Source organism: Corvus hawaiiensis, chromosome 4 (genome assembly GCF_020740725.1).
Source record: "Corvus hawaiiensis isolate bCorHaw1 chromosome 4, bCorHaw1.pri.cur, whole genome shotgun sequence".
In the NCBI taxonomy this organism is placed as follows: Eukaryota; Metazoa; Chordata; class Aves; order Passeriformes; family Corvidae; genus Corvus; species Corvus hawaiiensis.
In genome coordinates this window covers 78,251,855-78,267,401 of record NC_063216.1, presented here as the reverse complement: position 1 = coordinate 78,267,401, position 15,547 = coordinate 78,251,855, and the positions used below count along the sequence as shown (strand labels likewise).

The 15,547-nt window shown below is 49.3% G+C and overlaps 1 protein-coding gene across 3 annotated transcripts in view; it reads right to left on the bottom strand.

Moving 5' to 3' along the window:
• The window catches only part of EXOC4 (exocyst complex component 4), a 292,928-nt gene that overhangs the window by 48,352 nt on the left and 229,029 nt on the right, over nucleotides 1-15,547 (bottom strand). For all 3 annotated transcript variants that reach the window (XM_048301012.1, XM_048301013.1, XM_048301015.1), the window contains 2 exons: nucleotides 9,426-9,562; nucleotides 2,433-2,588 (listed from right to left, as the gene is read on the bottom strand). In XM_048301012.1, the coding sequence (XP_048156969.1) occupies nucleotides 2,433-2,588; nucleotides 9,426-9,562 (293 nt within the window). The remainder of the gene's footprint in view (nucleotides 1-2,432; nucleotides 2,589-9,425; nucleotides 9,563-15,547) is intronic.

Below are 15,547 nucleotides of genomic sequence, written 5' to 3'. Positions count from 1 at the left end.
CCAAACAGCCTCCAGAGCTTCAAAAACCACTTCCAGGAGCAGAGGCTGGGCTTTGCTTCCCTTCCTCTCCTCGCCAAGCTGAGCTCCTCTAAAATGCTCCAGCAGGTCCCTCTGGCTGCCCAGCCCCACTGGAATATTCATGGGAAGTTCTGCTGGAGCCTTCCCTGCCTTTGGACATGTCCTCACTCAAGAGATAGCGAGGGGTTAAGACAACAAAATCAATCTCTGTCCGCAGGTAGGCAGAGGATTCTTTCTTGCAAGGATTTTTTTGTTTGGATTCTTTTTAATTAAATAAATGAGTTCCAGGAAAGACGGGAAGGAGGGAAAGCTGCGCATTGATGTCTTTTGAGGCCACGGGACAAAAACTGGTGGTGAACTTTTAGGACTTATTTAATTTACCAATATTCATAAAGGGATGCTGCTGAGTAACTCCATGTCCAAAAAGATCGTATTCCCAAATTTCATCGAAGTTGAACCTTTTTTTCCAGCAAGGGATGGACAGTCCTGCCCTGCTGGCCAAGGATTAGGGCCCATGAACACCAAATACTGAAGTTTTAAATATCCTAAAGGTTAAAGTGATGATGAAATGAGCTCTCCCAAGGTCTCCCATCCCAGCCATATCCCTGGAATCCACAGGACCCACTTCCCTTTGGCTCCACTGCAGTGTCCAGGCAGAATTATTCCCAATCCATCAGCAGTGCCAAGAGGAAGAAGCAGCAGCAGTGAGGAAATCATGTTCCTTTGTGTTAGGAGAAAAGGCTGGGAAAAGGCTGCTTAAATGGGAAGAGGATGACAAAAAATCGGACAAGCAATTAATTTTATTTTGAAGCTTTCAGGAGGGATCTATTCAACCATCACCCGTCCTGGAGGAAGTTTCTGAGCCATCAATGGCTAAATCTGGCCCAGACCAATTATTATGATTTAAATGAATGCTACAGGAGCACTCACACAGCACTGGGGGGAACTGGGGCTTAACAGATGCTGCTCTGTGCAAACAGATACTGAGAAAAGATCTTTGTCCTAAAGCCTGGGCTGAAAAAAGTCCCGGCACAGGAGCTTTTCCCAGGGAATTCAGTGTGGAATAGGCTTTCCATTTCAGCTCCTCTGATCCAGTGTCACAAAATGCTTTAATTAATGGCCAGGAAAATGGAATAAATGGAATAAAATGCATATTAGGATCAAAATGTTGGCTCTGCCAGCATTGGGCTGAGCTCCGCCATCCACTTTTGCTTCACCAGGAATTTCCACTCAGCCAGCAGTGCCTGTTGGAGCTCTGGTATCCCATGCTGATGGCTCAGGAATCACAGGAAGAACCAGGAAGGGCTTCCCAGGCAAGGAAATGAAGCATAAATGTGAAAACGAAGATGCAGGTGAGGACTGACTCCATGAAATTCAACTCAGGGACTGCACAGAGAGACCTCTGCAGCCTCCCTGTTCCACTGGGGATGTTTTTAAATCCCTGCCCAAGCTGCAAACCCTTCTGTGACCACACAAATCCCATCCTTCCCAAGCTGCATCCTCCCTGTCACGGGGCTTCCAGGCAGGGAAGGAGGAAAATGACAATCTGGGCAAATTAGACTTGTTATTTTCAACAGCTTCTCCTACTCCTCCAGTTTTACAGCCAAGTGCCAATCAAGGGAGTGATGAATAGGGATGGGAATGTGCAGGCTCTGGAATCACACAGGAGCTGAGCCATTCCCAGCGTGCAGGGAAAAGGAATCTGCCCTGGAAAGGTAGGAACAACCTGGTTTGGGCACAGAGAGTTGTCTCCAAAAGAATTCCCTCTGGAAGTACCACTATTTCTCATTTGGCTCTCCTGAATTAATTCCTGGAGCTGGGATGGAGGGGAAGCTCCACCAGGTCATGGCATTCCTTTCACAGCATTGTTTTTGGGAATTCCTGCCCAGTACAACCAGTTGGCCCCTCCACTAGGTCAGAAAATGCTGCTGCCTTCATCACACGGGCGATCAGAGCAGCACCAACCAGCAGGACAAGGGTCTGCCTGGATTCAAAGGAATCCTTTCTTTCCTTCCCCAATCCCAGGCATTTCCCTGACTCAGATCACAAGGACAACGCTCCAAATGGCTTTGTTTGAACAACACAGCAAGCAGAAATTGCACCAGGGGAAGTTTAGGTTGGATATTGGGAAAACTTCCCCAAAAAGGCCGCCGAGGGCAGGGGTGGAGTCCCCATCCCTGGAGGGGTTTCAGAGCCATGTGGATGTGGCACTTGGGGACATGGGCAGTGGTGGCCTTGGCAGTGCTGGGAATGGTTGGACTTGATGATCTCCAAAGTCTTTCCCATTTCCCAAACGGTTCCACAGCTCTCCTCACACCTGGGGACACAACAGCTACGAAAACACCGTAAATTTGTTCCCACTTTTTGCTGCTGCTCTCCTTGAAACCCTTTCACAACTCCCCCCAGTATTTTACCTTATAAAATCCTCCTCCTCCTCTCTCTTGGGCCTCAGCTGCTTGGGCTGGGCCATGTTGCTCCAGTTGGGCAGGGATTTCAGGAGCCTGCTGATATCGTCGTCCTTGGCCCAGGATGCGCTGATCACCAACTTCTCATCCGACTGCACGATGGTCCTGTGGGGAGAGCAGCAACAACCACCTCAGAGAGGAGCAAATCGTGCTTTTAGTGCCACTTTTAATTTAATTCTGCATTAGTCATTTAAATCCCTATCACACAGATGAGGAATTCCACACAGAGCTCACGAGGAGGGGACGGCAACGCGGGTGGACAGGGTATAAAATTCTCTCAAACACACAACCCCTGATGGACTTTGGGAGATCTTTTAAGGGAAAAAGGGCCATTTCCCTAAATTCTCCAGCCTTTGAAATTCAACTTGGCACCCAGCTGGAGGAGGTCACCCTGTCCTGGCATCTCCATGGATCATCTTCCTCTGGAATCTAAGTGGAGCTCAGCAGCCTCTGCCCATGGTGGAGTCACCGCAAGGTGGGACCAGCCCAGGAACCCCTGGCTGGAAGCCACCACCTCCCCCCACCCCCAGCTGGCCCAGCCTGGGACCGGGGCTGAAGCAATGAAGGGGAAATGAAGGGCCCAGGATCTTCTTTCCAGTCATCCAAAGCATCTCCTGATGGAGATTCCAGCTAAACCCTGTGTGGGAAACTGATTCAGGGATCGCAGTGTGTTCCAGTCAGGAAGAATTTCCCTGTTTTGCATTTTTGGCAGGGTAACTCATCTGAATTCCTGACTGGGAATTTCAGGAGACAAATGGGATGCTGGATTTGGAGCAGTCAATCCACGACCTTAAAGATCCTCATTTCCAACCCCTGCCATGGCCAGGGACACCTCCCACTGTCCCAGGCTGCTCCAGCCCCAATGTCCAGCCTGGCCTTGGCCACTGCCAGGGATCCAGGGGCAGCCCCAGCTGCTCTGGGAATTCCATTCCAGCCCCTGCCCACCCTCCCAGCCAGCAATTCCCAATTCCCAATCTCCCATCCAGCCCTGCCCTCTGGCACTGGGAAGCCATTCCCTGGCTCCTGTCCCTCCAGGCCTTGGCCCCAGTCCCTCTGCAGCTCTCCTGGAGCCCCTTTAGGCCCTGCAAGGGGCTCTCAGCTCTCCCTGGAGCCTTCCCTTCTCCAGGGGAACATTCCCAGCTCTCCCAGCCTGGCTCCAGAGCAGAGTTTGGAATGGGCTGAGCCAACAGCGACATTCCCACACCCCAGCATCCACTGACACGGACCCGGCAGAGCCATTCCAGACACACTCTCCCGGATCCAGGCCGGAACGCTGGGACAGAGATGAGCTGTCAGCAGCACTCAGGTGGTGATTTTGGGAATAAATAGAAACAAAAACAACACCACCCCGAGCATCTGCGCTTTGCAAAGGAAAACAGCAAGAAAGACACCGAGGCAGGAGCCAGCTCCGATCCATCCCAAAGAGAACAGCTCATTTCTCTTCCCACCCTTTCCCCATCCACCAGGAAAACAAGCTCTGCTCAGGAGCTGCCCAGGATTTGTGAAAACGAACTTGTCACATGCACTTACAGACAAATTTTCCTTCCCTTCAAGTTTCACGTTCAATCTGTCACAGACAAAAGGCTGAGTTTTGTTTCCAGCCACACAAGACCCTGGCGTCAACATTCCCGTGTGGGCCTTCTGCTGCTGGGAGGGAGTCGGTGTTTTTCCACTCAGGGGAAATAAAAAAAAAGGCCTTTTATTTTTCACCCTGGTGAAAACAGAGGGGAATAAAAGAGCTCCACCAGCAGCTCAGATGTGTGACATCTGAGATGGAAAAAGGGCATTTGATGATATCTGGGCATTGCTGTGCCAAGGCAAGACAACTGTTCCAGGGAATACATCAGTCAGGGCTTTGTCCCCTGCACATTTAAATGACTGAAGTAATACTCTCCTTCCCTTGGGAGTCTATTTCACACTTGAACAAATCCAAGTCTTGGATAAAAACACTCCTGATACCGAGCTCGTGTTTTATTTCCCTCAATTTCATCCCATTACTCCCCGTTATTTCCCCTCTCAGCTCAGCTCTCTGCGCTTCCACTGTTTGCTCTCTTCAATTATTTACAGCCTTATCGTGGCCCTTCAGACGTCCACAATTCCAAGGGTTCTTTGGGAGTGTCCTGATGGAGTCACACAGAGCCACCTCTCTGTTTTATGATCCTTATTATCCTCTGTCCTCAAAATTCCTGCTGCTTGTGGAGTCAGCGCTGGGGAGGAGACATGGGAGGATGCTGGGATGCTCTAACAAGCTGCAAACTCAGCCTGGTGTCCTTGCTTTTCCAGGGTCAGAGTTTTCCAAGAGCCTAATCCACGATTCCTGCTTTCCTCACCTTTTGGTGGTGTGGTATCCATGGAGTCCTGGAATGGTTTGGGTTGGAAGGGACCTTAAAGCTCATCCATGGGCAGGGACACCTCCCACTGTCCCAGGCTGCTCCAAGCCCCAATGTCCAGCCTGGCCTTGGACACTGCCAGGGACGGGGATTCCTCTCTGGGCAAGATCCATGAATCCACAGATCCACTGAAATCAGTGAGCTCCAAAATAATCCATGCTGGACACTCCCACCCTTGTGTGGGTCCCCTGGAATTACACCCCCACTCTCCCCCAGGGCTCCAACACCTCCTGATTTTTATGGACAGGTTGGTTTTGCTCCAACATTGAGAAGATGTTGGAGAGGGTGAAACATCCCCGATTTCCACTGCACACCCAACTTTCCCCAGCAGTTACAGACTCCTTTTTCCCACATTTTTTTCCCAGCTTCTCAGGCAGTGTTCACCCTCTGTACCTTCAATCCAGTTTGGATCCATGAGTGAATTATCCTGGGACAGGGTGACACCTTTTAGTACGGCTCAAAACGCTTCCATTCATCCCCATTCCCCTTCTCCCAAACTCCTCCATAATTATTCCTGCTGCTGCCATAGGGAGCTGACCTTGAGCCTGACATGGATCCAAGTGCCCACCAAGCTGCTCCATCACTCCCCTCCTCAGAGGACAGAGGGAGGAGAAAAGATGGAAAAAAACCTCATGGATCAAGCTTTTATTGCAGAGCAGAGGTCATAAAATATGGAATATCAGTTTGGGACAGCTGTCCTGGATATGTCTTTCCCAAAATTTTGCCCATTCCCAGCCTGCTGGTGAGGGGGGAATGTTGGGAGAGGCAGCCTTGATGCTGTGGCCAAAATCCTGGTGTGTGCCAGCACCTTCCCAGGTACCAATCTAGATTTTTGGAGGATTTTTTCCTCTTCCCATGACCAAGGTGATGTTTCCATGCTGAGCTTGTGCTGCCAAGGGTTAAAAAGCAGCTGAGGGGACACCCCTACCCCAAAAAGAGTCAAAAAAGCAACTTAAACTCCAAAAATTCATGCAAGGAGGGGAAGATGCCACTAAGAAGCAGCAAAATGATTTCCTGGGGAATCCAAAAATCCTGTTTGACTGCACACCCTACATTTTGGTTGAATTAATCTGCTCTTTCTCAATAAAAAAGAGGCTTGGATTTATTTTGCCTGGCTGGAAAGCACGAAGGGTTTCTTTTCTTCACCATTTTGAGAGATCCAGGCCCAGTTATTTCCCACATTTTTTCCCCCCTAATTTAGCTGAGAGAGTTCAGCCAAAGGAGGTTGGTCACCAGAAGCTGCCTCCACAGAGGGAGCTGAGCACCTCCAGAGGCTTTAATCACTTTTGAACCCTCCGAATCCCATTTTGGTGATGCCCATCTCTTTTTATGACTAAAAAAAAACCTTTGGGTGAGCGATGCCTTCACACAGAGCCTTCAGAGAGGTTCAAAAATGGACGAGGTGAGGGTGAAGATGGGTGAGAAGGGGGTGGACACACAAGACAGAGCTTAAAGCGGGCAACAAAATAAAGATGTGCAACTTCTATGTGGACATGGGTAAATAGTGGTCATTTTAGGTAGAAAGGCATGGAAAGAGATTGATTTTAGCATTTGAGGCAGCAAATTTTGTCGGGGAAGGGTGTTGGCAGGAGATTAGAAAGATGGACTCGTGTTAAGGGCAGCAGCTGTGAACTCCCCGCCCCTGTGATGCCTTTTAAGGCCTTTCAGTACCTCCAAAAGTCCCATAAAAATGGTTTTATACTCAGGTTTTGAACGTAAAATGGTTTTGAACTCTGGAGTTGGGCTGCTCTCCTGGAAATCTGCTGGAGACGGGGGTTGGACACGACTGGAAAGCGCTGCCAGCACGGCAGGAGGTTTGGGGGCTCCATCTCCCGTTTTTGTTTGCATTTTCAGCCCCAGCCCCTCATCAATTAGTCAGAAATCAGAGCTGACTTTTGTAAACAGTTTGTGTGGCAAGCTGGAAGTGGAATTTGGACAGAAATGAGATGTGAAGGAGAGATCTCAATCTCACCTATGCTGAACTTCCGAAATTCGTCACCGATTGACACACGAGAGCTGCTATTTATAGAAACGTCCAATCCCACCCAGCCCCCTTAGGTTTGATTTTTTTTTTCCCTTAAATCCCTGGAAACCATGAGCCAAACAGAGCTCAGACATGAACAATCTCAGCTGTGCATTTCCCAGTGCTGACGTCCTTCCCGAGCTGTTCTGCAGAGAGCTCCGGATAAAATCCTGCCTGGAGGAGCCTCCCTTTGGGTGCTTTTTACCCACATTTGCTCACACTCCCCCTGAAGGAACACACGGGGAACAAATCCTACAAAAACCACCTCTGTGGCTTCCCAAATTCTCACTCTTTGCCATCCCAAGAGCAGCCCTTGCTCCGCCAGCTCTTCTGGATGGGATCGACTCCCAGCTCCAAGGAGTTCATCCCGATTTTAAGGAGCTACAAATAATCCCAACTCCCCCAACTTCATCAACACCAGGATTTATCCATCCCAGCACCCCAGGGAAACCCCTGGAGCAAAGGGCAGGACTGTGTGGAGCCCACATCCCTGCAGAGGGCATAACATCCCCGTGGATGGAACCGGGAACGCCGGGAGCTGCTCCGTTCCCCCGCATTCCCGGGAATGGATGTGGATTTCTATTTCAGTCCTTTGCCAGCAGCAAAACGAGAACATTTCCTGTTTTTTCCTCTCGCTGCAATCAGGAGATGGCCAAATTAGCATTGTCCTAATTAGCCCTCAGCAGGTGCCAAAGCCAGGAATGGCAAAGGAAGGAAGGAAGGACCTTGGAGTTCAAGCCAAACAAATCAAATCCATTGTCTGGCTCCAGGCAGGGAAGTTTGGGATGAAAAAGGAATATTTTGGACAATGGCACACGAGCAGTTCCCAATTTAGGGTGGTGTTCAGGCAAAGTTTAGCCTCTGCTCACTGCCATTGTTAATAATAATAATAATAACAACAACAACAACAATAATAATAATAATAATGATAATGATGATGATGAGCCCGTTTGCCGGATGAAGCTTTTCCTGAAAAAAATCAGGCAATGGGAAGTAATTTTTGGTCAGGAAACACAAGGGCTTTTTCAGGCTCAATAGCCATGGATGGGATGATGTAGAGCAGCTCTTTGTGCCTACATTCCTGCAGCTCTGTAGTGGTTTTTCATGGAATTATTTATCCCCATGGGATGGGGCACGATCCTGGTTTTCCTGTCCAGGAGGGCTGTTTTACAGATGGATAACTGGGATGTACTTAGGAAAAGTTATTTATCAATAGGAGAAGTTATTTATCAATTTCCTTATTTATAAATTTCCTGATTTATCAGGAAATCTCTGATAAATCAAGCACCTGAAGGGTTTAACCAAACACCTCCGTGGCCAGTGGGATTGTGCTGCCTTGAGATCCCATGCTTTGGCTGGGGAAAGTTAGGGATGGATCATCCCAAAATGTCAAGGGAACAGGGACAGAGCATTTGGGGACTCCCTGTCAGTTTACAGAACTGTTTTGGGAAAGTTGCACCAAAACCAGTGTGGATTCACACAGTTACTAATTCCTAAAATCCCAGGATCAATTCGGGTGGAAAAGACCTCTAGGATCGAGTCCAACCATTCCCAGAACTGCCAGGGCCACCACTGAGCCACATCCACAGGGATTTGAAATCCCTGCAGGGACGGAGACTCCAACTGGAAGGGATGGAGCCCCTCTTCCAATGCCTGACCAACGTTTCAGGGAAGAAATTTTTCCTAATATCCAATCTCAACCTCTCTCGGTGCAACCTACGGCCATTTCCTCTCTCCTGAAATTCCTGAATTGCCACGAGAGCCGAGTACCCAAATCTCAATACAATTAATTCAAATAAAGCTGAATTCCTTGCAAATGTTCAGATGAAGAATCTGAATGACTTTACCAGAGAGCCAAAGGCACACTCAGCCATTTATTTTGAAGGGGACACTTCAGACTCTCAGTGTCCAACTTGAGGTCTCCTTTTACCATGGAATTCTGGAATGCTTTGGGTTGGAAGGGACCCTGGGCAGGGACACCTCCCACTATCCCAGGCTGCTCCAAGCCCCAATGTCCAGCCTGGCCTTGGACACTGCCAGGGATCCAGGGGCAGCCCCAGCTGCTCTGGGAATTCCAGCCCAGCCCCTGCCCACCCTCCCAGCCAGCAATTCCCAATTCCCAATCTCCCATCCAGCCCTGCCCTCTGGCACTGGGAAGCCATTCCCTGGCTCCTGTCCCTCCATGCCTTGGCCCCAGTCCCTCTGCAGCTCTCCTGGAGCCCCTTTAGGCACTGGAAGGTGTCATCCTGCCGGACTAAGGGAAGAGCTGGAGCAATTTCTAAGCTCTACCACCGTCATCCACATCTCAAGACCCTAAACCATGGAGCGATGTGGATAAATCCGCTGGGAAGCCACAACTCCTCCTGACCACAATTCCACTGACTGTAATTCCAGTGTTTTTTTTCCCAAGAAGAAAACACCCTTGACCATCCCAGCAGAGACGATTCCAGAAGGAACTCCTGAGAACCACGGCAGAACAGCCAACGCCAAAAGCAGTGATTCCCCCTGAAGTGCTGTCCCAGGCCGTACCTGTAGGCCAGGGTGCAGGTGTCCTTGTACTCCTGGAGCTTCACGCACACCATGTTGAGGAACTGGTCCGAGTAGGCGCTCAGGTCGTGCATGAGGTTCATCAGGTCCTGGACCGTCTTCTCCACGATCACCGTGCTCTGCGGAGGGGACAAAAGCCCAGGCATGAGCAGCAGCTCGGTGAATCTTTATCTCAGCCCTCTCTTGCTTTGCTAATTGTCGTCCCAGATGCAAATGTGCAGCTCCCCAACACCGAGCAGGCGCTGGAGCGGCTCTGCCAGAGGCTCCTGCGAGGCTGAATTAATGAGGGGAAGGAAAAAACTGGGAAAGAGAAGGAGGGAAGTGGTTTGAGGGCTTGAATATCAGCTCGGGAAGTTTGGGTTTCTGAGCCGCTTCCTGAAGTTCACCAGGTCTTTCCTGCATTAGGTGAAACCTCAAAATGAGAATTGTGATTTCTAGGGGAACGAGGAACACACAGCTCAAACTGCTGCTCCACATCCCATAGATCCTGGAATTACTGAGGTTGGAAAAGACCTCCAAGACCATCCAGTCCAACCTGTGACCCATCCCCACCTTGTCACCCAGCCCAGAGCCCTGAGCGCCACTAAAACCCCCGATGAGCAGGTTTGGTTTCCTCCAGCCTGCAGGAGGTACCATAAATCCAATAATGTCCAAGATTTCAACAGCTCCATGAATTCTGGGATTTCTGAGCCCCCTCCCATGGTGACTTGGCATGGTTTGTATTTCTTTTGCCCACTGTGTTTGATTTTGTTGCTGCAAACAAGACAGAGGGGAGGCCTTGGAAGTCCCACATTGATAGAAATTGAATTATTCACGGTCTCAGTAGAGTGAAGGGTCATTCCTGAACTGCAGGAAAGGCAAAGGAAGAGACTGAAGCATTTGGGAATCCTGGTTGGGAAATTTGGAACTCAAATTCTATGGGAGGATCGCAGGGATTTGGAAAGAGCCCTGCTTTGTCTGTTAATCAGGACGTGAGGAGAAGTTGGTGACTCAGCACAAAATCTCATCGACCCCAAATCACCACCTCTGCCACATCCCCACGAGCCCAACTTCCACCTCTCCACTGATTTCCCAATTAAAGCGTGGCAGCATTGCCCGGATCCCTAATCCTGCTCCTCCAGAGCACCCCCTGAGGGACAGGAATTGATCCTGCACCGCTCCCTGTCCCTGATTTGCTAAAAAAGCACCTTCCAACCTCATCCTCATTGGGAGCACTCCTGAGTCTTTGGAATGGGGGGTTCCCTGAAGGCTCAGGCACCACCTGTGCTTTTCCTGGCACACCTGGCTCCCAACTATACTTGGAGAAAAAAAAACCAATCCCACTTTGTTGGTTGCTCTTGTATCTTATTAAGCTCTGCTCTTAAGCAAGTCCCAGGAATTAACCCATCTTTCCTACTGTAATTAGCAACGAGTTGGGATTATTTTGGCCAAACAAAACCCGATTCTGGCATAGCTGCTGCTCGGATGCTCCTGTTGGTGCCACTTCTCCAAACATCCACGTTTAAATAAATACTCAATCCCAGCCTGAGCTTGGAGATCAATCCCTGAAGGACTTGTATCCCAGAGACATCCCCAGGAAATGGAGCAGGGAAGAGCCTGGAGGGGCCGTGGCAGCCCTGGATGCCGATTCCACAGGGATGGGCTCTGAGGTGTGAGCGCGGCTCGTCAGCTCCAGGATTCCAAAATTGCCAAGGTTCATTTCTATCCCTGCCTGGGATGTGGGAAGGAGCCCAGTGAGGGCAAAACCAGCATTTTAAGGCTCTACCCAAATCCTACTAAAATCATGGAATGGTTTTGGTGGGAAGGGAACTTAAGAGCTCATCCCATTCCATAGGCAGGGACACCTCTCACTGTGCCAGGTTTCTCCCAGCCCCAATGTCCAGCCTGGCCTTGGACACTCCCAGGGATCCAGGGGCAGCCCCAGCTGCTCTGGGAATTCCATTCCAGCCCCTGCCCACCCTCCCAGCCAGCAATTCCCAATTCCCAATCTCCCATCCAGCCCTGCCCTCTGGCACTGGGAAGCCATTCCCTGGCTCCTGTCCCTCCAGGCCTTGGCCCCAGTCCCTCTGCAGCTCTCCTGGAGCCCCTTCAGGCCCTGCAAGGGGCTCTCAGCTCTCCCTGCATCCTTCCCTTCTCCAGGTGAACATTCCCAGCTCTCCCAGCCGGGCTCCAGAGCAGAGGGGCTCCAGCCCTGCAGCAGCTCCGGGGCCTCTCTGGACTCTCTCCAGCAGCTCCAGGTCCTGCTGCTGTGTCCCCAGGGCTGGGGCAGCTCTGCAGGTGGGGTCTCACCTCAACAGAGCCTGGTGTGGTTTGAGATTAAAGTCAAGCCCACGCTGGGCTGATAAATGTGGTGAGGGATTAAAGTCACCATTGATCCCTCGGGAATAAGAAAGAGGAGGAAAATCCTCCCCAGCTCATGTAGCAACACAGAAGACAAAAGCAATTCCTTTCCTTTTTGCGTGGATAAACAGATTTTTCCTTTTCCACTGGGATTTCAGCAGTGGGAGGAGGGTGGGGTTACCTGTGGTATCAACTGATCTCCCGCAGCTTCCCAGGAGCAGGATCTGTCCTTCCAGGAATCCTCGTGTGAACCCTCCTGGGTTGAACACGAAACCACACAAGGAGGAATCAAACCTGGCCTGGATCCAGCTCATTTCAATTTCTTTCCGTAACTCAACATTTGGAAAAAAACCAACAACCTAAAATCCCACGAGTGCATGTTAAAACAGAAACTATTGTGGTTTTTATGGAGTTTTTCCCACTTATTTTCCTCGACAACATTAAAATCCCAGCCAAGCTCCTGCCATTATCTGGATTTTAGAATAAACCCTTTTGATTTAAAGGGAACACAAAGCTACTGGAATGATTAAAAAAAAAAAAAAAAACAACCTAAAAGGGAGGGAAAAGGGAATTACCATATGAAAGAAGACACTGCCAGACACGTAATGGCCATTTCCCTGTGACATCTTAACCTCTCCCAAAGCCCTGCTGCCACCTCTGCAGGTGTCCCTGGGGATACCCCGTCTGAGGAGGCATTCGGGGACAGCTGGATTTGTTAGCTGGGCCAGGCCTGGAGCTTCTGAAAGTCCCCAAAATGAAAGGCAGCTCAGGCACTACCCCAGAGCCACAATCCCGTTGCCTCTGCCCCATCTGGACTCATTAACAGCAAATAGATGTGATCAAAGCTTAATTTTATGGTGAGGCACTTCAATGGAGCCTTTTAAAAAAATCCCCACACTAACAAGGAAACCCATCCAGGGAACAATGCCCAGCTCCTCACACCTGAATCCCAACACCACGCCGAGGAGATGGTTCATTACTCCTCCAGGAAGGTTTTAAAAGAGGCCAAAAGCTGCTAAAAATAAAAAGAAATTCCTCCTGACGGCCTGGATCCCTCAGCTGCGGTGGGGGGACGAGGATGAAAGGGCAGCACCGCTGATCATTAACACTGCGGGGCTTGTCTTTAATGCATTTTGCAAACGTTTGCCATTATCCCTTGATTTGTTCCTCATTCTCAGCTGGGCTGGGGCTTCAGGTGATGGAAAGCAGCTCCAGGGCAGGCAGAATTCCCGCTCTGTGACACAGAACAAGCAGACCTGGAGATACTATTCCAGCAATTCTTTGGGATTTCAGTATTCCAGCCATTCCTTTGGGATTCTTGCCTTGTGCAGCCCCAGTGAAGGTTCTAAAATGACTGGAGAAAGAGAGCCCTGGAGGTGTTTTTAAGGGTGCCTCAAAAATGCAGCTTTGGAACAATAAAGGTGATTTTCAATGACTCCTTGACGTGCAGAAATTCAAACCAACAGCTCAAACCTCCAAAACTTTCAGCTTTTCATAGAATCAGAGAACAATTTGGGTTGGAAGAGACCTTAAAGATCATCCCGTTCCTTCCCATGGGCAGGGACACCTTCCACTATCCCAGGTTATTCCAAGCCCTGTCCAACCCGGCCTTGGACTTTCCCAGGGATGGGAAGTGCATAATTTTATTTTCTAGCTCCCTGGTGAGGAGTACTTGGATTAGAGGAACAATCTTCCCCCTCGGGACTTTTCTTTTGGCAGAAACCACAGCTTTTCCCATTCCTTGGGAGGGAGAAGCTCCATTCCCTTGCTCCGTTTCCTTGGGAAAAGCAGACAAAAGATGGGAATATCCTGCTCAGAACTGTCTTCACCAAAACACAGCAGATGGAAGAAGAGACCTTGGCACTGGAAAAGTTGTCCATTATTAGTTGATTATCGCCCATCACAAAATCTCTCCTCGAGATTCCTTGGCAGAGGAAGGCACCAGATGCAGGCAGGACATGGCTGCCTTGAAGGAGAAGAATTAATAAAGCCTGATCTAATTTTTAAGATGGAGTTTAGCTGACAGCTCATGATTTTAAAGCACCAAACAGAGCCCAGCTGTAATTAAAGCAGGACAGGAGAGAGGGAACATTTTCAAAGCTCTTCAGGCTCAGTGCTGAGCCACAGCTCTGGATTTGGGACCATTCCCAAGGGACAAAACCTAAATACCTTAAGCTTAAACACCTGGCCATGCTCTTGTGAGCTGATAAATATCAAGTGCTGTCAGTGCCTTGGAGGGCAATGAGAAAGGGAGTTAAAAATTTGGGCCCTTTACCCAAATTTCTCCCAGATATCTCGCGAGGCCACAGGGAAGAACTCTCCCTAAATGAGCAGAGTTTGAGAGTTCACTGAAACCTGAAAAGCAGCAGCTGGGGAGCCAGTTTGCCTGGAATATTGGGATAAATGGGCTGTTCAGTGCTCTTTGATGGCTCTGAAATAGCCAACATCAGCCCTGAGGCCACAGGAGTGGGATTGGGAATATTTGGATCCACCGGTGCCATAGGGAGCCAAGCTGGAGCCCTATTCCAGCACCAACACTAAAATAAAAGAGTAAAACAATAAAATAGAGGAGTAAAACCAGCCCTGAACCAACTAAATCCACTTTTTTTCAGCCAACAGAGGAAAGAGGAGAATCTAAATTCCCTCTTTTACTGGTTAGTGGTTATCCCACATGGAGCAATAACACCATTTTCCCACTTTTCTCTCCGGCACATCCAGGGTTTACAAAGGGCTGCAGGTTTTAGAATGTATCAGTTTCATTCAAACCCTTGTTGAGCAGCAAAATCTCTTTTCACAGTCTCCAATCTGACAGCCTGCTGTCCTTCTTCCCAGGAAAATCCATTATTCCAGTATCAGCTGTTACTTTGGTTATACCATATCCCACTACAACTTTGCTACCCAAATGCTCCCAACTCCAAGGGATTCTTTCTTGTTTTAACCATAACTCTGCCTGTTTCAATGCAGGTGATGTTTTAATTTCTATAGGATTTATCCTGAGAGGTCCTGAGTGAATTCACCCCACGGACATGAGCCCAGGATCTGCTGGAATTCTCTCCCCACTTTAAATGTGATGTTGCAGGAGCCAAATGAGAGCACAAACGAGGTCCGGGAGAACTCTTATTTACCTGGCACAGAGGAAGCTTTGCTCCAGTGAACTGGAATATTGATGAAGAGCAAAATGTACATTTGTTGTTTTTTTTTTTTTAAAAACGGAGAACATGAACCATAAAATCTGCTTATTGCTGTAATACTGTGGCCAGGCAGAAGAGTTTCCCTCCTCTAAACACTCGATTCAATATTTAGGATTTCACAGAGTCCCTGACTGGAACACAGAGTGAACATTTCCTGGGGCCAGCCCTGCACAAGCCCAGTAAATGCAGAATCGATCACAGCCAGTTAAACACAGAGAGGGGAGGCTGCCACGAGGGTCTGGAAACCCTGCGAGGGCTCAGAAATAAACCAGTGGCTCTGCAGTTTGAAATTCAGCCCCCAGAGCTGAACCATTCGTGGCTTTTCTGGAATATGGGAGGCCGAATCCCAAAGCTGGAGACGAGGCACAAGGACAGGCTGCGGCTGGATGGGAATTTTCATCATGTTCTTTGGTAAATTTGAGATAAACTTGTGCTCCAGACTGGGCTTCACGGCAAGGAAAAGCTTCCTTGGAAAGATTTCATGGAATCATGGAATGCTTTGGGTGGGAATGACCTTAAGGATCATCCAGTTCCATCCCCTGCCGTGGCCAGGGACACCTCCCACCATCCCAG